This window comes from Anguilla anguilla, chromosome 14 (genome assembly GCF_013347855.1).
Source record: "Anguilla anguilla isolate fAngAng1 chromosome 14, fAngAng1.pri, whole genome shotgun sequence".
Taxonomy (NCBI): domain Eukaryota; kingdom Metazoa; phylum Chordata; class Actinopteri; order Anguilliformes; family Anguillidae; genus Anguilla; species Anguilla anguilla.
In genome coordinates, this window is record NC_049214.1 from 30,793,563 (window position 1) to 30,815,436 (window position 21,874).

The 21,874-nt window shown below is 44.0% G+C and overlaps 1 protein-coding gene across 31 annotated transcripts in view; it reads left to right on the plus strand.

Annotated features, from left to right (window-relative positions):
• The first annotated feature begins 4,182 nt into the window (after positions 1 to 4,182).
• cast (calpastatin) overlaps positions 4,183 to 21,874 on the plus strand; it is a 71,740-nt gene continuing 54,048 nt past the window's right edge. For 4 of the 31 annotated variants that reach the window (XM_035392335.1, XM_035392338.1, XM_035392350.1 and 1 more), the window contains exons 1-2: positions 4,192 to 4,490; positions 9,736 to 9,867. In XM_035392335.1, coding sequence (XP_035248226.1) covers positions 4,440 to 4,490; positions 9,736 to 9,867 — 183 coding nt within the window. In that variant the 5' untranslated portion in view covers positions 4,192 to 4,439. Of the gene's footprint in view, positions 4,491 to 9,735; positions 9,868 to 21,073; positions 21,206 to 21,874 lie in introns of those variants that run through there. The other 27 variants (XM_035392355.1, XM_035392362.1, XM_035392360.1 and 24 more) reach the window with 15 other exon arrangements.

Consider the following 21,874-nt stretch of genomic DNA (forward strand, 5'->3'; position numbering starts at 1 on the left):
AACAAGCACTCGGTGTATTCACCTTTTTTTAAATGGCAGTTTCCACAGTGTAGAATGTGTACTGGACTGCGTTTGCAGCATAGATCTGGACCGCTATTCATATAGCATCTCAGAATAAAGCATCATCCTATTTCCATGGAAACAGCATTGTGTATGAATTAAGTCCTCTCGCGGTTGCGTCCGAACAGATTGCCAAACAGCGGGAGGTGTGGGGAAATAAAACCGTAGGCTGTTTTCTCAACTTCGGTTGGTCAAGTTTTGAGCTTCAAATAAATTTTATTCATTTTTATATCTTATTTTCTGTAGCATATATATTTAAACAAATGCCTCATTTGCTCTTCTTCCCTTGAACATCTGCACTGACTTTGAATCTGAAGAAATTAAAAGCCTTCAAGATGTCAGACACCCAAAATAATTCTTCCACTGAATATCGTCCAAATTCATATTCAGAGTCTTGGCCTTTGAAACGGTTATTTGACACTGGACAGCTTTGCCTGGTGATTGCAAACCACTCATTGATGTAAAACACTGGAAGCGCTGCATTTCTACAGTTTCCATGTGCCCACATTACACCAGTTAACTACAGATAAGACAGGCCACAGCATCACAGCTCCCATCCTTTGTACAGGAGGAGTAGCTGAAAAAAGATACACTATATGCCCAAAAGTATGCAGACACATGGCGTCCAACATCTCATCCTACCTTAAGGGCATTAATATGGAGCTGGTCCACCCTTTGCTGCTAAAACAACCTCCACTCTTCAAGGAAGGCTTTATACTAGATGTTGGAGCATTGCTGCAGGGATTTGCTTCCATTCAGCCAGAAGAGCATTAGTGAGGTTGGGACTGGACAGTTAGGCTTGGCTTGCAGTTGGCTTTCCAACTGATTCCAAAGGTGTTGGATGGGGTTGAGGTCAGGGCTCTGTGCGGGCCAGTCCAGTTCTTCCACACTATTCTCCCATTTCTATGTGGACCTCACTGTGTGCCCAGGGGGCATTGTCATGCTGAAACAGGAAAAGCCCTTCCCCAGACTGTTGGGGAAGCATGGGATTGTCTAGAATGTGATTCTATGCTGTGGCATTCAGATTTGCCTTCACTGGAACTAAGGGGCTTAGCCCAAATTATGAAAAAATGCCCCAGACCAAGAGGCTGAATTTAAACTACAAAAACTCTAGGACTGGAGTCTGGAACCTATGATTTAGACCTATCACAGCTTGAATTTAATGTCATACCAGCTAGTCATATATGTACAATACTGTTAGGATCAAAAGTGTAGACACACACTCCCTCTTCTCACAACCATTTTTTTTTCTGTCTCTACAAAAAATACTGTGAGCCACCAGAGAGCGCTATATCCCCAAAAATGAACTAGAAGCATAGGATGAATAGGAGGAATTTGCATTGGTTACCAGTCTCTCTTTTTCTTTTCTGCCACACTGGCCCAGCCAGTGGATGATGGGCTCCCCCTCTGTTACTGGGTTCCTCCAAATGTTTCTTCCCATTTGGGAGTATTTTCTCATAAATGTTGGAGTGTATAGGGAATAGCCAAGCTTTTGTTATCTGTCATTTTATACTGTTGTACAACAAATTGTATTACACATGATGAAAATATTGCACACATATGCATAATTGTATCTTTCCATTTTTATTGATTTATTTATTGAACCGATTATTTTTATTTGTTTATTTATTTATTTATTTATTTATTGTCATTTCTGTCCAAATTTGTAATATCTGATCACATTTATAGCGCTATCCCATCCTGCATCCCTGAAGAATGCGACTTCAGCTGCTGCTTTTTCCCTCTCTGTGGCACAGCTGCGCAGTCATTGCATTTCCTGCACAGCTGGAGTCACTCTCATACACTTGGCGGGGGGGGGGGGGGGGCAGCCTTGCCCAATGAAACGCTCCCCCTCTGCCGCACGACAGCCAATCACACGCTGCCTTACTGGGACCTGCACGGTCTGGACTGAGCACATGGGGCAGAACTATGTCCTGAAAACCAGGCTTTGGCAGCACTCTGATATACTGCCAATGACATGTGAAAAATACCGTCTATGTGTAATATAACAGTGATATACATGATACTGAAATAGATTCGTTTTTGATTTGATATATTCCCATGTTCTGATGCGATGGTCTGGATGCCTTTTCTGTTAAAGTCAGAAATCTGACATTACCTCAGTCTTAACCTCACTGCCCAGCACTGTCTCTTAAGCATGGCAGCCATGGCGTGTCAGCGTGGGCGTTCGTTTGCACACCTTTCTGAGAAACGGCAATGCTCGTAAAAATACGATGCCATTATAACTCCCCAAAGAATGTAATTACAACTGTTATCCAGAACTGTGTGTTCATCAGAATCTATATGTTAATGTTGGATGTGGTACTACAATGGGTCCCATTCTTTTCTAGCAGAAGATCCGTTAGTACCCGAGGGTGGGAATTCAGCGAAAGCAAACAGTCGTGTATAAATAAGAGAGAGTAAAGAAACACGGCTGATTAGGCCTGCGTGTTCTGTCTGGAAACGTGCTTTGGCTGGCCTGCATTGCCAGGGCAGATATGTGTGGAGAACAGGAAGCCAGGCAACATCAGATAAGAAACAAAAAGCACTGGCTCTCCACCAAGTCCTGTTAACTGTTTCACACTTGTTTCATTATTAGTGCAATGAATCTACACATGCACACATGCGCACACACACACTCACACTCACATGCACACACACACACTTCCACACATGCACACACACACACACACACTCACACGCACACACACATGCACGCACACACACACACACTCTCACACACGCACACACACACTCACACACACACACACACACACACTCACACGCACACACACACACTCTCACACATGCACACACACACACACACATGCACACACACACACTCACACGCACACACACACACTCTCACACACGCACACATACACACCTTGTGTTTTTGCACGAGCATGACTGCGTGCAGTATCTGGAGCAGAAACACTATGGCTGTCTTAGATCAGAAGCTGTGGTGCGTCTGGTTCCTTATTCCCCTTTTATAGTCATTACCTGACCTCCAGTCGCCACTTTAACCTGGAAACAGCAGCACGCTCTTGACCTCTGTTACAGTGAATGCAGCGTTCCACTGCTAGAGGACGTCCCGGGTCACTCATTGGTGTTTCTTTCCGACACGTTTGTCAAAAACACTTTGACCCCTTTCTGCTGATTCTGGATCAGTGTCAACCCCCTAGAAGAAGAGATTAGAATCGGGACTAGGGGCAGACAAACTGGTCCCGGGACTGTCATTGGCGCCGAAAGTACTTGGAGCAGAGTTCTGGCACTTGGATGCAGGAGGACTGTGGCTAGAAGCTGAAATATAACTGGCTTGCTGAGTTAGAGTAAGCAGAGTTCCACACCCATACATGTTTTCAGGTCTGATTGGTATTTTTGCCAGGTGCGCAGTTTACCCATAAAACCAATCTATGTCGCCACAAAAAATTTTGTTATTTGCACTTCATATCAGACGGTGAAAATGGTGGTAAAGATCAAAAATGTCGTAACAACTATCAGGGACAGGTACCTGTGTATGTTCATAAGCACTGTACAATGTACTCTGCTTTAATAATTTTTACATGGTAGTGTGAGAAGAAATATGAGACTTAATAAAACAAAAAGTGATAGATTAAAAACTACACATTTGTCTGTCAGTTTTTTCTGATACCATAGCTGCACAGTGGTAGACCTTCTCGGCCCGATGAATACTGGTCTTTGGGTGTTAAATTTACCCAAGTTCAGCTCATCAAACATTAGGATACGGTGAGGACTTCTTTTAAATGCAATGTTGTTCAAAGTTCAAATAATAGAACAATGATTGATATGCTGTTGTTTGTAGCTTCAAGTACAAATGTTGTTGTCGGTAAATTAACAACCATGCAAGGTGTGCACAGAATCCATTCACCTGAGAAACAGGCAGAAGGATTCTGTGAACTTAGGGCGGTTGTCCGTCTTACGACTGCACCGCTAAATTTGATTGTTTGGTACATTTTCAACAAGCATCCCGCGTAGCAGCGAGAGAGATCCCAAACTTCACTGCGGACTGGCTCGTATCATGGTGTTTACACAAAACCAGCTATTTGGCTGGTGTCCCAGGGGCGGTGGACGGATGCCCAACGCCGACAATTTCACCGAACTTGAGCACAAAGTGCGCATGTTGCACCAGTGGCGATCCGTACTTCTCTTGTTGGGGGCGTCTACACACACACACACAGCCTGTATCGCCTCGGGTTCCAAACCCAAAAGACTCTGCAATGAGGAAATACGAATAGCTACAAACCCTTCTAGCAGCCTGCGAAATAGGCAGTGGGAGCAGCAACTTGGGCGAAGGGGGAGAAGCACTGAGAGACGATTTCTGATCAACACATTTTATTTTCCGCGCAACTCAGAAGATGCCGCATAATAAAAAGAAAAAGCACAGTCGACACGGAAAGCCGAAAGGGGTAAGTTATTTTTTTATGACAAGGATTCGTTTACCGTTCGATACGTTTGTGCAATGGTAATTACTTTTATAAGAGCAAACATCATTGGTTAATCTTTTCACATATTTTCAGCAAAATTATTTGCGACATCACTGTTCTCGTTTTGTGGCGCATAGTACGTAAATCATCGTACATTTTGAAGTTCGTCTCAGTCTGTTTATTTCGCCTCATTAACACCCAAGCCACCGTGTTCGCTGGATTATCAGTTTCTATTGATTATTGATTGTACGTTTAAGTGGCTGTATTTCATTGAGGTATACGAAATTACACAGCTTTTGCTTTGGTGTGTATTTGTTTATTTTATTTATTTATTTATTTTAAATGTCACGTAGTGGGATATATCTTGCTCGTGGCATAAATTATCCTAAAGCTAGTCACCCCGGACATGATAAAACCTTAATCATAACGAAGTAAGGAAGCTGCATATCAAATCGGGTGCGCGGTCATTAGCCTACGAATAACAACAGACCACGCCGAATGCTGAAAACTGAAGACATACATGAATTAACCAACGACCACGTCAATGAACAAAATGCAACATTCAAACGTGAAAACTCAACATATGGATGAACCAAATGACACAGTGAAAACTCAGCACTTTAATTAACAAACGAACTCAGCGCGGGAATGAGTTACCCCATTTAATCTATAGTGACAACTCCACGTGATGCTGTTCTCTCATTCAATTGGACACTTGACTTCCACTGTGGGGTCTGATCATTTACTTTAAAGCCTGCCAATCAAAGGCTACGCCCCCACAATTTTCATTGCGAATTTGACGCTTGATCGTCTAGACTGTGGCTTTTCCAAGGTCTTTGCCCGTCAACGTAGCCCTGCAACTTCAAACCCACTATAATCTACTGAACACACAAAATTGTAAGTCCAAACAGATAGCTGTCAACGCCTTGGCGTTAGCTAATTTAGCACACTGGCTTACAAAACTTGAGACCATGCGGGAAATTCCATGTACACAACATATCTGTTGCACAGTGGGTGAAGATAGAGAAATCAAGTAGGCCTAATCGACATAGATTCAGGCAACATGCTCATTGACACTCAACAACCTTCTGCAATATAGGCCTACTATCATTGAACAACGCAGTAGGCTATTCCTTTAACTCACAGTAAATGCAATCAGTAATTACATTGATGTACAGTAGTTCAATTTAACTATACCATGTGAACACTGAATGCAACCAGTCCTGTTGCATCATGAGTTAGCTACAGTTCAGAGAAATTTAATCAGGCTGTCATGTGCGTAGACGCCCTCATCAGTAAGTTATGCACAACGTGCTCTCTTGCGTTGTTGTTCCCCTCATGAATATGTATGACTATCTTGATTCAAGGTTCCTCATTGGCCACAACCAGAAAATGCACGTTAAGGTGTCAATGTGTGATGTGTTAACGCGTAAAAATATTACGTGTTAACACGAATTTTAATGTCCTGTAAACACGAATTTCTAAGACGTTATTTGCTCTAAAATGGCCTTCCTACTTGGTTGTAGTGTCAGTTTCACAAGAAACCTGTTCATCGATTATGAAGCGTGAAAATCCTCAGTTAGATGAGAAATGCCGGGAGAGGCGTGTCTCTACCCTCAACAGAAGGTAGTGGTACGTACTCCGATTATCTATTGCACTATTCTCTAATTAGTTGGTGTCATTGTATTGTTTGGAAACATGTGAAACGAGATGTAACCACCGAATTGTCAACAAATCCTAGTTGGCGGCATTTAGATTCATTAGATTATTTATTTATTTTTTTGAAGGAAAGTTAACAACGGGCGCGGCCCGGCCATGCTTGGCAGTTTATGAAAGGAGTTCCAAGAAGGCATCAATCACATCAGCTTGGAACTTTAAGCCTTAAGCGTTTATCTATGACATTTTAAAGAAAGCAAAGCAATATGCGCACCGATTGCGCACCGATTAATCTGGGTGTGTGTGGTACAAACGTCAAATCTCAATCGTCCGGCTCTGACAGGAGCCAGTATATAAGCCAATGAAACCCTGTAAAATTAGACGTGCGACCTCAGCAGTTATGTAAACCGTAATTAAACTAATTATGTTTATGAATGAATGAAAAAAGTGCAGCTCAGAGTTACTGTTCTTGACTGGTCTGTGTCTTCCCATTGGTAGGACTAGATTATTAATGCTGACAATTTCTGATTTGAGCAGGATCTTCTCATGGTGATACAGGAACTCGGCGTGCTATGTCAGTTGGTCAGTTTGATCAAATACATCTTTTCTTCTCCCAATACCGTTTCTCCCTCTCACACATTGACATGTCTTTGAGTTTATGGCTCAGTTTTTTAAATTTATTTTATTTTTTAAAGCACAGTTGAGAGTCACAAGTTCCACACTCATGGATAAAATAACAAGGGACAAAATGTATTTCACTTAGAGTGAAATGGCCACAGTATGTTGAACTGTTTTTGATTGGGTGAGGTGTGTCACCTCAGGCAAGTCAGGGTGCTTCACCCATGGATGAACATGCATATACTAGAATGTGGATTTTTTTTTTTTTTTTAATGAATGGTGCTCTTCACATGCAAGTGCAGACTACAGTCCTTTCCACACTGACTGACTGAGGTATGCACCATTCAGCTACGTTCTGTGGAGCTGATCAGCCAAAATCGCTGTGTATTAAAAAAAAAAGGCTTTTTTTAAATCTGTGAAGATGAGTCAGTGTTGCCGGGCTGATTTCAAAACCCGGAGCCAAAAGGGGCCCTAAAATGTCTGCCAGAGAGGTCAGAGTTATGACGCTGCACACCCGAAATAGCCAATGCCCGACGCACACTGTTTGTCCTGGGGGGGGGAAAAAGGACTAAGAGTGAAAATAAAGAGCTAAAACTGCCAACTATATGGAAAGAAACGTGGTCATTTAAACTGAAGAATGCGTTTGCTGTTACAACTAGAGCTGTGTTATTGATGGATGGATGGATGGATGGATAGATAGACAGATAGAGCTAAAACAGCATATGCGGAAAATAATTACTTTAGACTTTTAGTCTAAAGAATTACTGGGACTTTTACTTGACTAATTCTTGCCAGAACTGCATAAATTGGAGGTTCTCATAGCTGGTCTCCAGCCTCCTCGTTTATGTCGGATTTTGTTAAAGACGTTCTACATAAGACCGTTGAAAACTGAGATTTTTTTCTCTATTTTAAACTGATCAACACAATGCAAAATGTGCTCATTGGCTTATGGCTATGAACTTCCTTTTCCACAAATGTTTAGGTTCAGTGACTAGGGCAGTGTCCGAATCAGCACACTTGTGTACTACTGAGTATACAAGTTGTATGAAAATTGTGTGCATCGCATACACTCAATAGTAGGAAAGTGTGCTAATTCAGACACGGCCTAGGTTTCCACTCCTTCTGCAGTTAGGACCCCATTAATTTAAAAAATGAACCTCTCTTTAAAATAATGATGTTTTTAGAATGATGACATGTCATGTAACACATTATGTGAAAAGATTTCTTAATATGAGTGAGTAAAATTCCTGAGATGTCAGGTGGAATCTATTTAGGGCATGCTATGTTTTATATTATATTATATCAGTGGTCTCCAACCCTGGTCCTGGAGAGCTACAGGGTCTGCTGGTTTCTGTTTTCACCTTAAAATCAGCACCCAATTGAGACCCGGGACACCAGGTGAGTTGAGTTAACTGTGTAATCAACTGCTCTAATTGATTCATGAAGTGCAGAGTCACTATGAAAACCAGCAGACCCTGTAGCTCTCCAGGACCAGGGTTGGAGACCACTGTATTATAATATGCCCTAAAGAGGGTACGTAATTCCACAGTATACATTAAAAGTGTCTAATTAAGGACCATTAACCTCTTATTTGAGGATTAAAATTATGGGTGGAATGTTTAGGGAGGATGTAGTCTGCAGGTTTTAGCAAGAAACTATGCTTGCGGAGGAGATTATAAAACCAGAACCCAAGAATGTTTGGGGTGCACTTTTTTTTTTTATAACGCAGGATGTAACATGTATGGGGCTAAATGGTAAATTGTAAATGGACTGCATTTAATTGATGCCTCTCATTCACCCATTCACACACACACACTCGCACACCAACGTTGAAAGGCTGCCATGCAAGGTACCAGTCAGTTAGTTGGGAGCAATTAGGGGTTAGGTGTCTTGCTCAGGGACACTTCGACACGCCCAGGTCGGGGAATTTAACCGGCAACCCTCCAACTGCCAGACAACCGCTCTTGCCTCCTGAGCTATGTCGCCCTGGAGGGCCGCAGTGCCTGCAGGTTTAACTCCAGTCCTGGAGGGCCGCAGTGCCTGCAGGTTTAATTACAGTCCTGGAGGGCCACTGTGCCTGCAGGTTTAACTCCAGTCCTGGAGGTCCGCAGTGCCTGCTACTTGCTACTTGCCAACGTCTGCCTTTACAGTGCGTGTAAGATGATATACTGCAAATCACTTTCATGTTAGCATAGAGTTCCTAAAATAAAACACATCTGTTTTATATATATCATATATCATTAAAGTCCTAATTGTTCCTGGAACTCCAGAACATCGGTGCACAGTGTTCTCCCAATGTTGTTTCCACAGAAAGGGATGCAATACTTTGGCTGATTAGTCACATTTCTTATCCTGCAGAACACAGCTTCTTCCAGTCACTCTTTATTTTAGCTGTTTTTATTTATTTTATTTCGTTTGGAGGCAGCAGCGCTCTTAGCGCTTGACCAGGAAGTCCGCACTCGGGCTCGCACACTGAGGGGTAAGCTGTGCACACAGGGCGCCCTGAATATTTTACAAGAATATGTTATAAGTCAAATATATTTTCACTAGCCTGCTCCACAATTCTCATTGCAGCCTTTGGCGTGTAACACATCGAGAACGTGTGGACTAACCAATGGTGATCTGTTCCATCTATGTGGTTATTTAAAAATGAATGGAATTCTAGGTGCGATTGAACCTGTCGGCACTGATGGATGTTTGTCACCTTGTCTGGTGGGATTCATGCAGGTGTGATAGCTATAATTGTGGCCTGAAGCAGGCCCTGGGTGTCGGAGTGCTGATCCTGGAGCAGGTTTGGCCGGTCCATACCATGACCTTATCCATTATGAGCCGGAAGGGCCAGTCTGATCCTAGATCAGTGCTCCTACTCGGGGACATATACGGGCTTAATGTGGGCCCAGATGTGTGGATTGGGAGCCCAGCGCTGATGTGTTTGTGTGTCCCTGTGTTCCAGGCTGCACAGGCGGCAAAGGCGGCACAGGCTGCCCCGGCGGGCGTGGCGGCGTCAGAAGGTCCGGCCCCGGACGGAGGAGCTGAGGGGGTAGAGGTCGGCCCACGTTCTCCCACAGCTGCGCCTGAAGCCACGGTAAGCCTCCCTTAAGGCCTCGCTCTCAAAGGTGAAAGGTCACACTGACCTTGGGCACAGGCTCCATTCCGTAGGCCTTCAGAGGCCATCGCTGGAATGACTCAGCCAAATCCAAATTTGCCATGACGACAGAGGAGAGTCTTTACTTAGCGTGCTCCGCCCTCTGATTCGCTGTGCCCCGCCCTCTGATTTGCTGTGCCCCGAGCCAATCGGAGGGAAGAGTGTGCGACGTGTGAAGATGGAACTCGAACTCGAGCTGTGCCTCACCTCCACTGCTCAGAAATGCATGACTCACCTTGGAAGTCGTCCACAAAAGCCCTGGCTCACAGAAAGCTGGCTCTTGGCTCTTACGAAACTTTTATACAGGGCTGATGATCTGACGCAGGGCTGCACAACTCCGATCCAGGAGGGCCGGTCTGCGTGCTGGTTTTTGATCCAACCGGTTACCTTAGATTTTGTCTTCTGACAGCTCTATAAACTACTCTCATTCACTCCTGTACTTGAGCTGAGTAAAATCTTCAGTATACACTTACACTCTGTGGCTGCAGCTGGTGCTTATACCAGTGTAAGCTCAAGGGATGACTGAGCTGATTTAAATACTTAAGTTGCCACAAAATCCTAAAACAGGTCGGTCCTAGTTGTGCACCTCTGATCCAGAGGTTTGTGCGTGTGGAGGTACTGTATAGCAGGTCCCACCGTTTGTGCCAGTGTCTGCTTGTGGTGTGGAATTATGATTATGGAATTTTCGGAACTAGATATGTGTGTACATTTATCCAGTTTTTAATATGCTAATGTCGATTGAAATGTGCACAATTTTGCGATGCAAATAGAATGTTTTTCTCGTCTAAACTAATTGAGGAGAACTGTCTCTGTCATATTTAGTAATATGTCATTTCTAATCAAGTACAATAATTAAAAACAAGTTGACACCAATAATAACGTTAATCGGTTTAAGGGAATTTTCTGCCTGCTCATTTTTCAGCTCAGCATCCGTCACTAGGGCACCCAGTGGTTTTCTTCCACTTTAAAAACAAGACCAGGTCAAAACCTAGTAGGCCTATATGGTTTTGAGGACTGCCTCGCTACTGTGGTCCAGCCAAAAATAACTAGCACTTTGCTGTAAGCGATGGGTACAGACAATTTGACAATTAGGACGTTGGCGCTTCTTCATTGCTCTTAATGGTCTACAAGAAAATACAAATAATTCGAAATCCACGCCTGCAAATCCATTATTAAAATACTTGGTAGATTTGTTAATAACCACTGATGGCGTTAATTTCTACTTGTTTAATGTGACTTTAGAAAGGTTAGTTAGCGTTGTCGTAAAATTTAGTGTTAACACATTACTACGGTTGCGGGTCAGGCACTCTTCACGGTAAGAAGAAATTTTAGGATAGCGCTTCCAATATTGCTTGTGTCAAAAGTGCTGCGACGGAAACAGCGATAGATTTAGCACGAGCCACATCTGTCCAAAATGTAAACAAGTAAGGCAGTCTTCGCGGTCGGGGAAAATTTTATGACAGTGTCACCCAGCGAGTGAACACCACAAACGGCGGTGGTGTAACAGTTATTGGCTCATTACTAACTGATTGTGGCGAAAACCTGCGGTGAAAACTTGCTAGGTTAACCACTACCCCGGCCCCCCCCCCCCCCCAAACCCCCGTGAAGAGTGCCTGACCCTGAACTGCAGCGTATTTTCCCCCAAAGATGGTATTTCTAGATATAGCCTAATTTTGCCGCTGTGTTAACACATTTCTACGCTTGCCGGTCAGGCACTTCAGCGTAAGAAGACATTTTAGGATTTTCCGATTTTTTTGTGTCGAAAGTACTGCTCAGGAGCCACATCTGTCCAAAATGTAAATAAGTCCGGCAGTTTTAACGGTCGGGAAAAAAATATGACAACGTTGTCGTGCACATCAATGTCATCTAGCTAACGTTATTAATAAACAAGTGAAGTCGTTATTTCAATGGCGATTAATAAGTCATGTAATGTTACAATGTATCGAACATTACATGCATGCTACTAGTTTAACGTTACCTACACACTGCTTAAGTTAATATAAAAAGAATGTAGGCTATGCCTACGTACCAACGAGATGAAGTGATAACGCGGAAGTTTGTAACGAGGTTAGCCTACTAAATAAGAAATGGTGGCTTGCTAGGTAACGTTAGCTTGTGATAGTTGGAAGCGTCAAGTGTTGAACGTCATTCTACGCACAATGAGGGTAAAGAACACTGATCTCAGACCTGCTGTTTTCCTATAGTGCGTTCACGTTTTAATCAACAGATGTCGCTGGTGAGCTTTCCAACCGCGCCACCCCACTGTAACTGTACTTTAAAAAACATCTTTAAGATACTTTTTTTCTTCTTAATTCCCTGATGCTTAGGCCCGGCGGGCCACCGGCCTTGCAATACACTGGCGGAAACCGTGCCTTTAAATCTGAAGTGTCAGAAGGGGGGGTTGTGTAAAATGATTTAAAGTGATCCTTAGATGCTCTTCATAGCATAACAATCATAAAATAAACTCATAAAATATTAAATTCACTTCCCCACCATATAACAGCAGAGTTCACCTTTTAAAAAATCCTGGGTTTGTGCCTTGCATTTGCAGTGGGGGGGGAGGGGGGCGGGGGGGCAGGGGGTTTGGAATGCGGCATATACACTTTACATGGTTGTGCAGATCCCTCGTTGTCGTGAAATATGGATCTTGCTGTATAAAGAGTGACTGATAAGGTTTTGGCCTCCGGGTTGCTTTTAAAGTTCACTGCTGGTGCTTTTTACTGTGGGGTCTCTCAACAAACCCCCGTTTAGCCAGCATGTTTCCCCTGTAGCATTATTATTTTAAAATATCTAGTGCACGTAACGTGACTTGCTCATGTCCTGTCCTGACAAGAAGAGCAATTCCATGGTACAGTACATGGAACGTGTGGAACATACTGTTTCTGCCCACCATTTCTGCTGATACTGCTTTTTTTTTTTGCATGTTGTAATCTTTTCAACCATATATGGCATTTATCCCCCTGGAATGAATGCATCTAATAATTTGATTAATATGTTTGACAATATATTAACATGCAAATTTATTTAATGTCTAAAAACAAAAAAGATTTACTGTTGGATATTTTCTAGTATTTAGCTCTCTAGTGTTCAAGAGTGGTACGACAGTCTGTCTGGGTTCCTTGTTTTGAGTGTCGCATTGTTTAATTTTAGCCACTCGTTACTCAGTAGAGGAAAGGACAGTACCACACAGGACATCTCCACAAGAAACACCTCAGATATGCTTGCTGTACACATGCTTGGTGAGAAATTACATAATACATAAGGTACCTTACATTAATTATTCACTCTGTATATTATATTCGGGAATAGCATGTATGATTCCTGGTTTGCAAATATATATATATATATATATATATATATATATATATATATATATATATATATATATTTGCAAACCAGGAATCATACATGCTATTATATATGGTAAATGGTAAATGGTAAATGGACTGCATTTATATAGCGCTTTTATCCAAAGCGCTTTACAATTGATGCCTCTCATTCGCCAGAGCAGTTAGGGGTTAGGGGTTAGGTGTCTTGCTCAAGGACACTTAGACATGCCCAGGGCGGGGTTTGAACCGACAACCTTCCGACTGCCAGACAATCGGTCTTACCTCCTGAGCTATATATATTGCTTTTCTGTGTCCAATATGCAGGTATGTCTTTGATTGGCTCAGATGAGTCACATGGAGAATCTGGATCAATCATAGGGAGAGAGAGAGAGTGACCCATGCCATGAGAAAAAACAGAAAACAAGATGTCTAAATGGCAGTCAGTGAACAGGAGCAGCTGGCAGTTTAAGAGGGAATTCTGGGCTTCCTTTCAAACTCCTGAGAGAAAACGCCATTAGCTGTATTCTTGCGAGCACACGCTCAGTTACTGAGGTGTGGAGCCAGACTGCCAGCTCTCTTTGAAAGAGTGGGCCAATCATTGTGCCAGGTCAATATGCAAATCCTTTAGCTCCCAGTCCTGTTTTAATATGGTTCGCTGAACCCAACACCTCCATGTATTCAGCTTCATTTTGGATAGGAATGAGACTAAATTCCAGTTTGAGTTGAATGAGATAAGTGATCATGTTTGGGGACGAGGCGGGACAGGAGGGTGGTTGGGGTGGTGGGGGATCTTTTAGATTGTTATAAAATTGTTACTTTCCTAAAAAAAAAATAAAAAAAAACCTTTTCTCTAAACAATTGTATTTTGTGTAAACGAATATAATTTCCCCTTTTTAAGGTAAAATATAGCACATTACCGGTGGTGTTCTTTTGCTATACAGTCGTTATTTCTATTTAAGCAAAAGGAGATTGAGCAGTGAGTATTCTGCTGTGTTCTGCTGTTCCAGTTAAATGGAAAATGGACACCATACCGAACGCTTCTGTGCTGCTGGCACAGCTGTGGGAGCCGTTGCGCTGCGAGGGTTTACGGGGGGGGGGGTTAGCGGTTCGTGGCAGACGCCGGGTTGAAATGATCCGCTGGTTTGAGAGCAGAGAGACAGCTGGAGAGCTCGGAATACGTGTGATGCGATATGGTCGAACAACTGAAAAAACAACCGCCTTAGACAGACAGACAAGCGCAGTCAGTTTAATAGATACCCACGTTGCGTCAAAACGTCCAGGTAAGGTGCTGAGATGCTAACAGCTAGCACGCAGTAAGAAACCATGTTCCTTTCAACCTTTCGGCATGCAAACTAAGTACTGCGTGGATACACGGGGTGTTCTGGCACAGAGGCGACCAAATCATTCCAAATGTTACGCAGAAGGCAAAAACAATACCTGTCCATCCCAACCATCTTCGTCAATGTTAACTATTTTGTATCTTCCCATGGACAAGTTTAGATAAAAAAAAAAGATAAATGTAGACCTACTTCCCATTGATTAGAAAGAAATGTACAGTTGCAAGAAAAGGTATGTGAACCCTTTGGAATTACCTGGATTTCTGCGTTGATTACTCATCAGATCGTGTGATCTGATCTTCATCTAAATCACAACACGTTCTCCTCAAACTAATAACACACAATCAGTTGCACTTTTCATGTCTTTATTGAACACATGGCTGGAAAATGTATGTGAACCCTTGTATCTAGTAACTGGTAGGACTTCCTTAGCAGCAATATCCGACAAAAGTTTCCTATAGTTGCCGATCAAACTTGCTCAATGGTGAGGAGAGATTTTAGACCATTCCCTCGTACAAAACTCCAATTTCTTGCATGAACGGTCCTCTTCAGGTCATGGGACAACATCTCAATTGGGATAAGGTCTGGACTCTTAACTTGGCCGTCCCAAAACATTTTGGTGTTGGCGATCAGCGATTTTTCCCTCCAAACACAACGCTGCCCATTTCTGCCAAAAGGTTCAACTTTTGTCTCATCCGTCCATAGAACATTGTCCCAGAAGAGTTGTGGAACATCCAGGTGGTCTTTTGCAAACTTGAGATGTGCAGCAATGTTTTTTTTTTTTTTTTTCAGTGGTGTCCTCCATGGTGTCCTCCCATGAATACTATTCTTGTTTAGTGTTTTTCTTTTAGAGGACGCTTGAACAGAGACTTTGGCAAGTTCCAGAGATTTCTTTGGGGCCTTCACCGTTACCCGAGGATTCTTTTTGACCTCCTTCAGCATTGCACGCTGTGCTCTTGCCGTGACCTTTGCAGGATGCCCGCTCCTAGCAACAGTACTGAATTTCCTCCATTTGTAGACAGCTTGTCTTATTGTAGATCGATGAACACCCAGGCCTTTTGGATGTTTTATAACTTTTTTCGTTAAATGAAATACGAATTTTAAAACTGTGTTTTGTGTTAATTCCCTTTGTGTACTATTACATTTTGTCTAAACCACTCCACGTGACAAATACGCAATAATAGAGGAAATCATGTAGGGGGCAAATACTTTTTCATGGCACTGTACATGTATTTGTGTCGAACGCAAACTTGCAATTTCTTTTTTATGTATTTTAAAATAATGCAACAGATGAAGTTGGACCCCCTTATGACTGAAACACAATGCTTTTTTTATCATATGGAGAAAAAGAAACCGCTGACACGTGGATTTTTTGCGTACTGCTAACAAAATGCGACCTCTGTAACGGCACGCTCAGAACGTACCCAGGACACGTCCCTGTGAAAATAAAACTGGTGGCGTCCGCAGCCTTGCGCCAAGTGGCTTTTGTGGGTGTGCGTCTTGTAGGCACAACATTTCTTAACACTGAGGGCACGTTGGCACCAGAATCTGTTTGCATGGCTTTGGCAGGTTGATTTGTGCTGACTGTAAACTGTGTAACCTCTTCATGCCGTGTACAGTTCTGTATGCAGCTGACAAGACAACAGCCTAGTGACAGTTGGCATTCAAATTTTGTTTCCCAATTTTATTTCTGTCTTGAAACATAGGCCTGATTATTACCTTGTTTGAAGCTGAATCGTTGCTTTTGACGATTTCTTTAGGTTTTGATTTAATATCCGATGACTACCAGTCCAAAATGTACCCATAATTCATTTGAAACCCTTGTCAATGTGTATTTTTGCCACTAGAAAAGCACAGTTTAGACACGTCAAAGTATTTGAAAATGGGTAGACATGTTTAAACGAGGCAGAATCACCAATGGCAATATGTGATAACGTGTTTATTATTCAATATGCTCTTGAAATCGAAGTTCTATTTTAAATTCACATTAAATGATTAACAGTTTTTATTTTGGCACAGGTAAAGCCAAAGGCAATATATATATATTAAACTTTGCACGATTAGCAGTAATTCTCTCTCTCACACTCTCCCTTTCTGTCTCTTTCTGCCTATTTTTCTCTCATCTTTCTCTTTGTCTGTCTGTCTGTCTCTCTCTTTCTCTGTCCCTTTCCGTCTCTCTCGCTCTCTCTGTCCCTTTCCGTCTCTCTCTTTCTCCATGTATCTCTCTCGCTCTCCTTGTCCCTTTCCTTTTCTCTCTTTCTCTATCCCTTTTCATCTCTCTCTTTCTCCATCTCTCTCTTTGTCTCTCTCTCTTTCTATCTGCCTCTCTCTCTCTCGTCTTAAGGACAGGCTCCTCTCAATAACAGCTTGAGCAATGTGGGAAGGGGTGGGCACGCTGCCATGGCTGTCCACCAGATGGCAGCGGTTGGGCAACACCCTCAGGTCCTGTGACCAAGGCGATGAGAGGGGTGGATGAACGATGGGGACCCCCCAAAAATAGCCAAGGGGGGTGTCGTCCGCTTAACCGGACGGATTGGGTGACATGGGAGACGTGGCGCGTCCCATTCAGGACCCGACCTGGCGGGGCCTGATCCTCTCGCAGGGGTAACGAGGGTCCCTACTGGCCCAGCTGCTGCCTGCCCAAAATCTGTGCCCACAAGGATCTATATAACTCACTCCACTGCACCTGCGTGGTAGATGCATGCACCCCAAGCACTGATCCTGGTTCAGTGTCCACCATTTGCACAGGAATGGTCCTGGATATGTTCAGCATTGGGTTAGCTGATCATGGATCAGTTATTGTGTGGTAGTAGTAATACGTTTTGCTCTTCTTTGACATTTAAAAAAAATTTTATTCGGTATAAACAGCAGTACCATAAAACACCCGACGTTTTTGGCCAAAGCCTTTTTTTTTCAATTTCATTCAGATTTTTTTGGGATTCGTACCCAGTTCATCTGCTGTTTAAAAATAGTGTATTTATCCACAGAGGCCCACCTCCCCCTTTTTGTGGTAGTGATACTCTTGGCCCTTAAGAAACGCCAACTCCCAGTCACCTCTCTCTGGTACCCTCTCAGCTGTTGAATGAGGTGTGCTTTGTTAGGGTTTGAGTGAAAACCTACAGGATGGTAGATCTCCTGGGACAGGATTGGTTACCACGGTGCTAGCAGAATATACCAAGCACAAGAGACCCCCTCATGGAGAGAATGTCATCTTTAAATATCATCAATAAGCAAGTCACACAAACGTGTGATGTGGTGTTGCAGGTGCATTCGGAACATTCTCCACAAGGGGGCGCTGTGTGCACTTGCAGTTCAGTTAAGTGGGTGTGGTCGACATTCCTCCTCCAAAGTGTTGCCTCACAGCCCCCTGTGTATTTCAGCAATGAAGGAAGAATCTGTGATTACAGTACAGCACACGGCCGTATAACTCCTCAGTTTTTTGCTTTTTATTTCTTGTCTTGTGACTCGTCTGCAGTTTGTTCTTGAGCATTCAGGCGTACGCTGGCCTGTGCATGGGCTGCTTGTCCCATGTGCAGACTTTGCAGGAATTCATGTTCGCCCACAAGGCATAGCGACTTAACCTTTGTGTTGATGGCTTGAACCTCGATTCTAATAAATATGAACGTCTCTGTTTGTGGAGTGCTTCCCTTTGCGTTCCGCGGGCACCCCATGGACTTTATATTTATTCTTTTTTTTTTTTTTTTTTGGTTAACGGGGGGGTGAGAATTTTGGCGACAGGGTGCTGGCGACAGGTGACAGGCCAGGGCAGCACAGCTGGTCAGACTGGCTAGGTGAGCTCTCAGGTGTTTTTTTTTTTTTTAGGGAGTGTATACCTGGCATTTGAGTCTGGCCACATTCCATTCACGGAGGGTGAGAAAATGTGCTCTTGATTGAAAGACATGGCATCCTGGTAGGCGGGTTTTGGGGGGGTGGGGGTTGGGGTTGGGGGGCGGGGGGAACAGTGTTTACAGTGTGGGATAGTAGGAGAGGGGGGGTGATAAGGAATCAGAAATGATTGTGGAGGTCATGGTGACTACACTCTGGTCATACTTAACCCTTTCGCTCCCTATGGGGAATAAGGCTTCGATGAGCTGTTTTTTCAAAATGTCCCAACCTTAGTGACATGCCGTGTCCTGTCCCCACAAGACACTCATCGTGGCCAGATCATCAGTCACAGTCTCTGTCTCCACTGGTTTTTGCCTTCCTGGTGTCCATCTTAGGACAGTCCTGGGGGTGGCGTCCCGCTCAGCACTGGGAACGCGGCCTTGCCATCGCTGTCGTCAGCGTTCGATTTCACTTCTCCGTCTCCAGGCTCTGGTCTGCATAGCACAAATATGCCCTGGGAAAAAAGAGGCAGCTCTGTACAAACACCGAGACATTCATTCATTGAAATGGGCGGTTAAGTTCTGATCTGGGAAACCAGCTTTCAAACAACCTCAGTGATGCATTGTTTTGTGTCGAAGAATATGGGCTTCTGTGATTATTATGAATGTAATATGTCCCTATATTACCACATAAGTGAGTTAGTTCAATGGGTATTAAAATAAAAAATATTACCAAAAGTAATTTTTTTAAAAATGTAATAAAATCATATCATAACACCGGACTGGTTAGATAAATGTAAGTGATGTGTGAACTTGGCAAACCTCTTTTCTTCGAATGGTCTTTGGTCTTCCTCTCCGCTCACTGTGATTGGTGGATTGAAAAGCAGAAAGACGTTTTCTTCACGACCCTAAAGCTGGGTTGCTTGGCAACCCGCCCCTTCCTCTCTTCCTCCTCTGCCTCTCCAGTGGACTGGGGCCTCGCCGGTTGGCCTCGCCGGTGATGGCGCGGCGTTTTTTTCTGCCCGTCCGTCTTTCTAATTATACATTTCCAGGGCCCTCGATGTGTTTACATATTTATTCCTGGCGCTGTACGCAGGAGATATCCATCACTGCCTGCTGGCCCGAGCGATCTCAGATTGCGAGGTGTCCTTCAAGTTCTTTCTCAATTCTGGTCATGTGATGAACCTCCCCCCCCCCCCCCCCCCCATCACCACCACCTTCCTGGTCTCTGTATGCTAGCCCATGTTATCCCGCCTTGCTGGCCCCTTAGATTCTGCGTTGTGATTTAGGCTCGTTGCTGACTGGCGTGTAGGAATTTTGTTTACTGTGGAAAGGAATGTTCTACGCCGGAGTATGTCACTTGGGCAGAGCAGAAAATGGGTCAAATGTCAATTTTAGAAAGATTTGCTCGTCGATTAAATGGCCTTAAAATGAAAATGAAAAACGCTCCCTTCAGGCTCCTGAGAATTTTTCAGCGGAGCGCGTTTTATGACCAAACACATGCCCGTGAGAGTGGATGAATGAATGAATGTTGAGGAGAACATCGTTGGTGAGTGCAGGAATGTAAAAGGGTCAAAGTGTTTCAAACTCTTTGAACCAGGTCTGACTGAGTGCGTTCCCGAGGAACGCCTCTTGCTGAGCGGTTTGAAACCGGGCTGAACCTTGAGCACTTAACCGCTGGGTGGTGGCTGGTGCTGTCAGATCCACACCGCACCCACGGCCGAACCTGTTTTCCTTTCCGGTACCTCACACACACGCACACACACACACCCAGAGAGACTCTGGCCTGTAGGGGGAGCTGTCCTTGCGACAGTACACCAGAACACTTTTATTAATGCAACCAGGCATTATTTCCCAAAGGTTCAAATACAGATAGAATCCATTGTGTGTGTATTACTTTTTCTTCCTACAGACCTGATCGGCCTCGAATCCGTAGCGTGCCATGGAAGTTGATTCATTTATTATTTTACCTGTTGTTGCCTCGTCACTGTTTGAACAGGGTTAAAACTGAAGGTCTGTATTCAGTGGAAACACACGTAGCACAGTAGCCGTCCATGATGAAATGAAATAGATACTTGATGAGCAAGAACGTATGACTAATTTACTTAATTTTTTCCATGAATCCAGTTTAAAATTGGACATTTGAGTAGCTAGATATTTTCTTGGTGGTGCATGTTTGTGCTTAGGGTCAAGGAACAGGAGGGAAACAAATTGGCATCGCTGTCACTACGAATGGCTGTTATGTAATGTATGTTAATATACTATAAATAAAAATAAAAACTTGTAGGGCAAAGGGTTCATCGTTGTTTGACTCGTAACACACAACGTAGTCTGTTCCACTCTGTGGAAGGTCATGTCAAAATATCCCGCTGTGTAGATCGGGCAGGCCAAAAAAAAAAAGATCCTAAAAGATCCTGCCAGCTAAGAATCTACTGCGTAAGAAGCCTCTCCTTCTGTCACATGAATAACCAGCTGTATTACTCGCACGGCTGATCTGTCTGTGTGTTTGTGAGCTGAACCATGTACCCGAGACACGGTCCCGCCCTCGTCTAGGCCCTCCCCCCTAGGAGCGCTCTCATTGGCCGCCGGCCCCTTAGTGCCCGCCCCCAGCCCCCCTGGCCCCTCCCCTCTCCCTCTCTGGTGGGGCTGGGAGCATGCTGAAGCTCTGTGTTCAGGCAGAGAGTCGGTGGCAGAGATTCAGGGAACAGGCGCTATGGGGCAGATTCTCAGCTTCGTTCGAGGACCCCGCGATGGTCCGGGTGTGCAGGATGTGGCCGTGGAGCAACAGGTGAGCCCCTGCCTGAGACTGATCACCGGGTGAGGGGGGCGTGTGTGAGGAGGGGGGGGGGTCGTCCCCTCCACCCACCGCTGTCCTCTCCCAGGCCTTTTTGCTTAATCTTTGGGTCCTTCTCGTGTAGCATTGAAGAATTTTGCAGGGGATACATGGGAGTCTTTGTTCGAGGGACGGTTTATTCTGGCAGGAGATCAAGTCAGGAGGTTGAATTCAAGAGGAGGGTGCTGGGTGGGTTTGGGGAGGGGGTGGTGTTTCAGCTGGACAGTGGAATGTGAAAACCTAGGAAGTCTGGGAGTTGGAACCCCCCCCCCCCCCCGCCTTTGCTAGCGCTTATCTGCGAGACGCCGATAGTTCTTTTGTGGGGATTTTTCATTTCCCTGGGGGGTCTATGTTGTACGTGCTGCTGTTGAACGACGGTGCCGACTCTGTTTAGCATCATCTGAGGCCGTCATTGTACAAAACAGGAAAATGCCTGAGGAAGCGTGTCCATGTAAGGCATCGCTAAAGTGCAAAAGCTTACATCTGGACAATTATTTATTTCTTTATTTAGTTTATAACTGCTTATCTGTTTGTTAGTTACCCAAACTTATTCTCCTGACTGAATGGTAGCCTTGCTGAAGGAGGAGGCATACATCGTTTAGCAATGCTGCATGAACAGTCAAG